This window comes from Panthera onca, chromosome D4 (assembly GCF_046562875.1).
Source record: "Panthera onca isolate mPanOnc1 chromosome D4, mPanOnc1 haplotype 2, whole genome shotgun sequence".
Lineage (NCBI taxonomy): Eukaryota > Metazoa > Chordata > Mammalia > Carnivora > Felidae > Panthera > Panthera onca.
In genome coordinates this window covers 66179362-66189340 of record NC_138351.1, presented here as the reverse complement: position 1 = coordinate 66189340, position 9979 = coordinate 66179362, and the positions used below count along the sequence as shown (strand labels likewise).

General features: G+C 35.5%; 1 protein-coding gene across 3 annotated transcripts in view; it reads right to left on the bottom strand.

Annotated features, from left to right (window-relative positions):
* Positions 1-2903: 2903 nt before the first annotated feature.
* SMC2 (structural maintenance of chromosomes 2) overlaps positions 2904-9979 on the bottom strand; it is a 69422-nt gene continuing 62346 nt past the window's right edge. For 2 of the 3 annotated variants that reach the window (XM_060609145.3, XM_060609143.3), the window contains one exon: positions 2904-9001. In XM_060609145.3, coding sequence (XP_060465128.1) covers positions 8843-9001 — 159 coding nt within the window. In that variant the 3' untranslated portion in view covers positions 2904-8842. The remainder of the gene's footprint in view (positions 9002-9979) is intronic. The other variant, XM_060609144.3, reaches the window with a different exon arrangement.

The window sequence follows — 9979 nt, the reverse complement described above, 5'->3', positions numbered from 1 at the left end:
AATCAAATTATGACCAGCTGCACCTAACTGAGCAAGTAACTTCTCTGAGCCAGTGTTTTCTCATTCTGTGAAAATAACAGCAACTTTGTTGAGCTGTTAAAATCAGGTCATAGATGAAACTAGGTGCAGTAACTGTAGGCTTGTTTTCTTTTCTCCTTATCCTGAACCTAAAATTTTCAGCAGCAAGCAGGGAATAACACAGGCTATGGATTAGCATCACAGTGCATTTTTGGTTCATTTAACCCTGATAAAAATGATGGGAGAGGGAGTGGAAAATAAAGCTTAAAGTATTGGAATTAATAAAATACTCATGTTTTTCCTGGTCCCCAAAAGCCGTGGTACTCAGGATGTTTAACACCTGCTTCCTTTACCCCCGAAACCAAGAACACACTGTATACACTGTATGTTAGCTAACTGGAAAATATATTAAAAAAATAATACCTTATTCCTTTTACTGAGCTGGAAGCAATCTCAGGTAATAATTTTCAGATTTTTTTTCTCTCTTCTTCAAACATGCCTTGAAGTTTTAATCCCAAGTAATTAGCACAAAAGCAAACTTCTTTACCTAAATTACAAAGGGATTTAAAGTTCTGTATATTCTTGCCTCCTTTGTGTCAGATGAATTAACTAGATAAGTATGAGTTTTATTTCTAGGCGCTCTTTATCATTGCATTGATCTATGGGTCTACTTTTGTGCCAGTGACACACTGTTTTGATTACTACAGCTTTGTAATGTATCTTGACACTGGGGATTGTGATACTACCAGCTTTGTAAAGATTGCTCTGGCTATTTTGTAGTGCCATACAAGTTTCAATATCATTTGTTCTAGTTCTGTGAAAAATGCTGTATTGGTAATTTGATAGAAATTGCATTGGATCTGTAGATTGTTTTGTGTAGTATGGACATTTTAACAACATGCATTCTTCTCATCCAGGGGCATGAAACATATTTCTATTTGTGTCATACTCAATTTTTATTAAAGTTGACAAATGTGAAATAAAAACCTTTCAACTTTGGGACACAATAGTTCAGACTTTCCACACCTACGAAAATAGAGTAGGACACAACATATAAAAGGGCTGTTATAGATTCTATTAATTCTTTGGAGGAAAAGTCTGTTGCTTATAGAATTTTATTGGGAGACTTCCTTACAAGTATGATAGTATGACAAAACCCTAATAGGAACTTCTCAGAGTGAATATGGGTCTGATAATCTCATTCTAGTTAGTTTACTAATCCATAGTGTGGTACATGAGCTAAATACCATGGTCTATTTCATCTTGAACTTTTATGAGTTCTTACACTCTCATTAAGAAAATCACCTTTGGGGCGCCTGGGTGGCTCAGTCGGTTAAGTGTCCGACTTCAGCTCAGGTCATGGTCTCGCAGTCTGTGAGTTTGAGCCCCGTGTGGGGCTCTGTGCTGACAGCTCAGAGCCTGGAGCCTGCTTCAGATTCTGTCTCTCTCTCTCTGACCCTCCCCCATTCATACTCTTTCTCTGTCTCAAAAATAAATAAACGTTAAAAAAAAATTAAAATCATCTTTGAGCTCAAGCCATTAATAGGTTATGGGCTCTAAAGAGTTGCACTCAGGTGTTTACAATCTACTAGAACTAAGATGTGTTCATTTACTACTATTATCCAATACTCTTCGATGCCTTATGAAAGGGGGATGGGAATAGAGAATGATCTGTAGAGATGGTGGTTTCTAAGTACAACTTGGGAGGTTGACACAGCATTAAGAACATGAGCAAACACAAGAAAGCTGTATTCAGGAGTGGCAACTGTTGCAGACTGGGTGGCATGTAGGGTTCACAAAGGCAGTTAGTTTAGGATAAGCTGAAACTCCATAAAGTGGGCTGTTAGAGGCTTAGAATGCCAAACTGTTAAATGTGTAGTAATGTACGTGAGGAGCAAGATGCAGAAAGGAGTAATGAGACTTACACTAAACTCGAGAAGATGCTTATGACCATCAATAAGAGCCCATCCTACAAACCACATCAGAAAAGTTGTGTAAAGGATAATATGTAAAGCTTTAACCTATCAAAGAAAACTCTGGCCCTTAACTGATGGCAAGAAAAGGGGCAGCTTATGCCTACTGTTCTGTCATACAATTAAGGGATTATTAGCCACATTTCACTAGATTGGTATAAAATGACCAGTGGCATGAGCTTTAGGATTAAATCACAATCTTTGTTCTCTACAATGGATGTAAGTGTATCTCTCCTTGCTCCCACCCATGCATGACAAGTGTTTTGTCTATTAAAGGCAGAATGTGAATGTTAGCTGAGCTCCAGGCACAAACACAGGAGTATACCTAACACAGTTTGTTATAAGGACTAAGAGTATGGGCTCTTTATCTGGACAGTCTTGAGTTTAAATCCTGGCTCCCCTCTCCCACCCCTTATTTTCTAGCTGTGGAAGTTTAGACAAGTTATTCAAGTTTCATACCTAGAGTTATATGTACTAGGAAACCCCCCCAAATTTTTTTTGCTTTGTTTTACTTGCTTTATTGTGGTAGTATAAGACTGAACCCAAAATGTCCCCAGGGTATGCCTGGTTTATAGGATTCTGTTTGCTACAGTTGAGAATAAATATGTAGTTGGAGTATTACATAATGTAGATAATCCTTTCTTGATACAAATAACACAATGCAACAAGGGATCGCTTCTTAGTTGCCATGTGGAATCTGAAACTCCATTAATAAAAATATTGCCCCTTATACCATTAAAATTAACTGGTGATTCCTGTACTTAGAACGGCTATTTTACTTACCCATGCAGGATTTTGTAGCATCACATATTAGTCAAGGGAAACCACCATTGATTGGGTTATGCAGATCTTCAAAATGTTAACACATTTCACAATACAATATAAAAAAAATCCTGTTAATATGACCACCAGTATTATCAGAACAGTCTTTATTGAGATGTCCAGCTCACAATGACAAATACAAGTTTGCCAGAATTCTAATTTTCATTTGAAAGCTACAATTTTAGTATTTGCAACAAATGTCAGGTTAATATGACAGGTTCATTCTGTTCATTTTTAAGAAATGTCTAACCAAATGCCATAGACTTAATAACCATAGTTTGTCTTAGTCACCTGTCCAAGTAAAAATGCTTTTCCATGAAAAGTTATTTCAGACTACAACAGAAATAAGAGCATTTCTGCAAAAGAACCATGTTTTGGTATGCAGAAATGCTTTATAATATAACTCCCATTTTATCAGATTATTAAAGACGTACTCAGGAGGGGGGGGATAAAAAAATTTTATAGCTTCATTAAAGACACTTTTAAGTGAGACCACCATTAAAAAAACAACAAAAACATTCAAATGCATGGAGGTGAAAATGCTATCAGTATTGCTAGCACAGAGTGCTGCCCCACCCTGGTTTATGCCTAGGTGACAGTTCTGCCCACCATTCATGCCAACGTCAACATGTGAGTTGACACATTCTGCACCCAACTCTGTCAGCTCCGAACATTCCAAATTTCTCCTATTCTGTGCTTTGACTTTTCATTTTCTTAAGACTGTCTTTTGAAAATATTCTTAAAATTTTAATGTTGCTTGATACTTTTCTTCTTCTTTTGAGGTTTGTGTTTTTTTGGTGTGTCCTAGGAAATCTTTGCCTAATCTAAGGTCGCAAAAATTTTGTTTTCTTCTAGAAGTGTTATAACTACTACTTTTAGGCCTATGTCTCATCTTTAGTTATTTTTTTGTGTATGTTGTGAAGGGCAATTTTTTTTTTTTTTTGTATAAATACCTAGCTGTTGGTACCATTTATTGAAAAAAAACTGAAAATGGCTTATTATCGCCTGTAAATGTTATCAGATTCAGTTTGCTAATATTTTCAGGGTTTTTGCTCTTAAGACCATGAGGGCTACCAGGCTGTAATTTTCTTGTTTTATGTCTTTGTCAAGTTTTAGTATTAGAACCCTGGCCTTATAACAGGTTGGAAGTGTTCCCCTCCCCCCCCCCCCCCCCCCCCCGTCTTTGAATAGTAATATTTACAAATAAAACCACATGGAACTAAAGTTTTCCTTGTGAGAAGATATTTAATCATTTCAATTGCATGAACAGATGTGAAGCTATTCAAGTTCTGTCTACTCTTGTCAATTTTAGTGAGTTTTATTTTTCCAATTTTCCATTTTGTCTAAGTTATTGAATTTACTGGCATGAAAAGCATCACAATTTTGCATCCTTTTAATTTAGGTAAAAGCCACAGTGGCAACTCTTCTTTCATTCCTGATATTAGTGACTTGTAATTTCTCTGGTTTGCCTGAATGGTCTAATTACAGATACCTGGTTCTCAAAACAACAAAATCAATATGTCAGCTTAATTTTCTCCATTGTTTTTCTGTCCTGTATATGTTGACTTCTACCTTTTATTATTTCCACCTTTCTATTTAATTTGGGTTTACTTTTTATTTATCTAGAATATAGATTAAGGTAGAACCTTAGACCACTGAATTTGTACCTATTTTGTTTTCTAAATCTATCCTTTTTTAACAATTAAAACAAACGGATTCCTGACATAACAGAACAAACTAGAAATCAGTAAGAGAATGCTACCTGGAAAATCCCGAACTATCTGGAAACTTAAATAGATTCCAAAAGAATTCAATAGAAGAAATGTCAAAGCAAATTAGAATATATTTTGAAGTTAAAGTTGAAAATGCAACATATCAAAATCTGTGAGATGAAGCTAAAAGATTACTACCTAAGAGGGCCAATGATAGCATTAATTGCTTGCTACAAAAAGAAGAGATCTCAAATCAACAATCTAAACCTCTACCATAAAACTAGAAAAGAGCAAAATAAGCCCAAAGCAGAAAAAAGGAAATGAGACAAAATCAGTAAATGAAAACAGAAAGACAATAAAGTAAATGAAATAAAAAACTGGTTCTTCGAAAGACAATAAAATTGACAAACTTCCATCACGACTGACAGAAAAAAACAAAAATTACCAATATCTGGAATGAAACAAGTGATAACTTCAGAGCTTGAAGACATCAAAAGGATAATGAGGAAATACCATGACTGCTGCACACAAATTTGACAGTTTAGATGAAATGGAACAATTCAGCAAAAAACACACACTATCACAAATCACTTGTTGTAAAACAGATAATTTAAACATTCCCATAACTATTAAAGAAATTGTATTTCTATTCCCCCCATCCCGCCCCCTAATCTCCAGGCCTAGAGAGTTTCATAGGAGGATTCTATCTAATATTTGAAGAATTGTTAACACAAATTCTATATAATTATACAGAAAATAGAAGAGGTAACATTTCCCAATTAATTTTATGTAGTATTACCCCAAAAGCAAACAAAGCCAGTAAAAACAAAACAAAACAAAACCCATACAGACGAAAGCCCTTAATGAACACACACAAAAATCACAACCAAGCTATTAGCAAACAGAATCCTATAAAACAGGCATAACCTGGAAACATTTTGGGTTCAGTTTGATACTACAATACAGCAAGCAAAACAAGGCAAAAAAATTTTTTTGGCTTTCCCAGTGCATATAAAAGTTCTATTTATACCCCCCTTTACCATATATTCATCTGTTTTGATTTCTTAAAATCAGATGCTATTTGTCTTTCTCTGATGGACTTATTTCACTTAGCATAATACATTCTAGCTCCATCCACATTGTTGCAAGTGGCAACATTTGATTTTTGATGGCTGAGTAATATTCAAAAAGAGATCAAACCACAAAAGACTTACTGATAGAGAACAAACTGAGGGTTGATGGAGGGCCATGGGTTGGGGGATGGGTTATGGGTACTAAGGCAGACACTTGTGATGAGAACTGGATGTTGTATGTAAGTGATGAATCACTGAGTTCTACTCCTGAAACCAATATTTAAATTTAAAAGTTATATTTACACTGTAATCCATTAAGTGGGCAACAGCATTAGGTCTAAAAAAAGTATGTATCTTAAAAATAGCTTATTGCTAAAAAATGCTAACCATCATCAGAGATTTCAGTGAGTCATAATCACTGATCACCATAACAAATATAACAAGGAGAAAGTTTGAAAGTATGTGAGATCAAACTGTGACAGACTCAAAGTGAACCAATGCTGTGGGGAAAAAGGGTGCTGGCAGACTTGGTGGGTGCAGGGTGGCCACAAACCTTCAATCTGTAAAAAAAAAAACGCAGTTACCCGTGAAGCATAATAAAACAAGGTATGCCTCTACATAAAGAGAATTATAGACCATGACCAAGCAGGGTTTAATTCAGGAATACCAGGCTGGTTTAATATTCACAAATTAAGCAATGTAATTCATTCTCTTAACAGGCTAAAGCACTTACATGATCATATCAATCAATGCAGAAAAAGCAATGAACAACATTCAATAACCCATCCATGATAAAAGTGACCAAACTAGGAACAGAAGGAAACTTCTTTAACTAGATAAAGAATATAAACCAAAAAGCCTATGGCTAACATTATACTTAGGTGGTGAGAGACTGAATGCTTTCCTCAGAATTTTGGGGAAGAGGAAGATATGCCAGCTCTCATTATTTATACCACACAGTGCTGGAACTTCAAGCCAGTACAGGAAGAAAGGGGAATAAAGGCCCACAGATCAAAAAGGAAGAAAACCTGTCCTGATTTGCAGACGACATGATTGCGGGAGTGGTTGGCCTATTTGATTACCTCACTGTATCAGAAGAGAATGGATTCTCAAGTTTTTGCTTTTGCATTTGTTAGGGTACATGAAATGCCAAAACAAACCCCCCCCCCCGCCCCCCCGGCCCAAACCCAGAAGGAATCCTTTTCAAATGTTTGACATTCTTCCTAGAAATAATTTTCTCATGTTGTGCATACTGCTCACCCAGGTGTGTCTTAAATTTATTATGTACAATGAACACAAATGTTCAAACTGTCAGAAAGGTAATATTCTGGAACCCAACTGCCAAGACTGGTATCTTGGCTCTGCCTCTAACTACTATCACCACAGACAAGTCTGTTAACTTTTGTGCTCAATTCAATTTCCTCAATTATGTAATGCCGATCAACAGTACTTACTCAAATGTGAAAACAGATGCAAATACGAATAGCCTCTGATGTCTAGAAAGAGCTCTGTAAAGGTTACTTATGTTATTGCAGAACTTTAAAGGTCCCCGACTCTCCCCTTCATGTCGTCTTCTAATCACAATATACTGACATTACTCATAAAAATTTAATATGTTTGAGGATTATCATCAAAAAGCATGATATATAGGAGACAAAAATTAAGGAAGCAAATAGAAAATCTGAGGTAAATAAAATTAGTTCAGATGTCAAAATATTCAACCTCACAAGTTACTTATCAAATGTTAGTTAAAACAGCAATGAACTACCATTTTATAACTAGTAAATCAGAAATAATAAAACTAACAGCCAGTGCTGACTGGGTTGTGGTCAACAGATATGTGATCTTACTGCAAGTGTGAACCGACCGAACTGTTTTGGCAAATAATATTCAATACATTTGAAAGGAAATAAAAAACTCCTGTCTGTTATAGGTGAAATTAGACTTCCTGTAACTCAGCATTTATAACTTTGTCTCCCTCTCCTCCCATAGTGGACAGAATGAATTTCAGATTCAGTCCTTTCCAGTGTGTCCCATTGTATCAGTTACCTGGATGTTATCTGACATCCTCAGTTGTGTATGAGAAGGATGAGGAATGTTAAAGCCAAAGCCAAGAACCATAAGCATATATTAGGGAAAGGGTAACATAAAGGAACTGAGTATCAAGAAGGGATACAGGGCCAAAATAATATACTCAAGATCAGATTAGATCATGTGAGCGCTTTCAAAATTCAGAGTTTGGAGACACTCTGGTGATGCAGAACTACACATAGTAACCAAATGGTGTTTGTTAGCGCTTCTTTTGAGTTCTTAAAGGAACTTCAACCTTTTGACCTGGAAAGCAGAAATCACTAAGATATATAATAATCATCAAATTTTGAGTTCTTTCAGTAGAATGGGTGGATCTATTTATATATGCATCAGACTTCAAGGAAAAAGATATATTTGGTTTAGTCTGCTGGCTTCTACATTCTCATTCACCAAAAGACTGTTATTAATTGGATTATGAAAAGGCTAATAACAAAAATCTTTGAAAACATGAGGAGACTTAATGCAACATAACTTCTCCCAGGCTTCTATTAAAATACTAGTGAAGATTTTTTAAAAACTTAAGATTGCACAGACCAATTACTAAGCATACAGAAACATGATCTCCAAACATCATTAAAGTGAGAGAATCTTTCAAAAGGTTTCCCATCTGGGTCTCAATCAGGGCTCTGCCATTGTATCTTCACAGAACTAACAACAAATAGCTTGGTGCATGCCTAACAGCTTCCTGTGTGTTCCCTTTGTTGGTCCAGACACTTGCTTTATAATTCTTACCTAAATGACATTCTTAACAACAGAAAACACATTAATATTACCTTAGGAATTAAACTAATTAAAAGCTGACTATCAGCTATATTTATCTTATAACTTAATTCCATCTGTTTCTTTTTATTTTTAGCTTTTACAAACAATGCACCACCAACCAGGTATCTCCGGCTCCCTAGTATAAAGAATTGTGTAAGAAAAAACATTTGAGGACATGCATAAAATCACAATCACAGTAACTGGACCATAGTTACACTGATTAAGAGGCATCTATGTTCATTTATAAGTGATTACATAAAGGAAGAGAAAATACAGGTTAAGTAACAAAACAACATTACATTTTACATAAATAAGTAAATCCCAAGGTCTTTATGTTTAAAAAACAGGTCAAGGTAAAGGAGTAAATCTGTACTTTTAGCTTCAAAGGTGGTCATTTGGGTCCTTTTGCCTTGGATGTAGTTTCCTTAGGAATCTTTCCATTTTGACACTGAGTAAATCTGGCTACTGTAGAAACACCATCCACAAACTTGGTTTTGAATAGGACATTCGCATTGTTGAACATACCCTCCTTTAGGGACACCACAATGAACTTGAGGGAAAAAGAAAAAAAGCATAAAAGGTATTTTGTAATTTGAAGAAAAGCACTCCTGTTTTTATTCTGGAACTAAGAATTGTCTAGAGATATTTTGATTTTATTTCTTTCAATGTGTGGCTCAAAGCAAATGCAAGTAACAAATAGTTATAATATTAGGCACCTAAATGAATTCTAGCTTTCTATATTTGGGTTTTAGGAGTCTTAATTTTACCTTGAGTGCTTCATTACCCAAGTTTACTATTTCCTGCTGGTTGACTGCTTGTTGCTATCCTCTGCAGCTGGCATCACTGTTTTGTTGCTAGCTCTAAATGCTCTGGTGAAATATTTTTCTTTGTGATATTGCAAAAATATCAAAGGCTACAAGTTCCCACAGCACTACCACTAGTCAAATGGAACACTTATAGAATTCAAAATAGGTACCACTTCACTGTTACCTGGTAAAAATGGACCATAATAAATAAGTCTATGCTAACTACAATTAAGTGAAACCCCCGAGTTGTACACTGCATTATCTATATAACCATACTTGGCAGCCCCAGCTCCTGCAGCAACAGTTCAATAAAAACTAACTGTTCTTAAAGGGGCTTTTCTCTACTTCCGACCCAGGAAAAATGACGGGTACCCCATCAAGTACCACATGATTTTCTGATGCCTAGGTATGTTCCTAAGCCAGTCTTGCTTTGATTGTGTATCCTTTGGCAGCAAGCTAGAGAAAATAATGACATTAACCATATTTAATTTCTAATTATGAAAAACTTAGACTCTCCCTCATGATACAACCAACAATTGTCATGCCTGGCTCTTTCTGTAACAGTAAACCAAACCTTCTTTCCTTATTTGAATGTGCATACGTGTAAATAATCACTGTATACTTAAAGAGATACAATGCTTTCATATTCTTCAATCCTAAATATCTTCGTATTGGCCATTACTAAAGAATAGTTTTTGAATAAACACATACTATACGAAAAC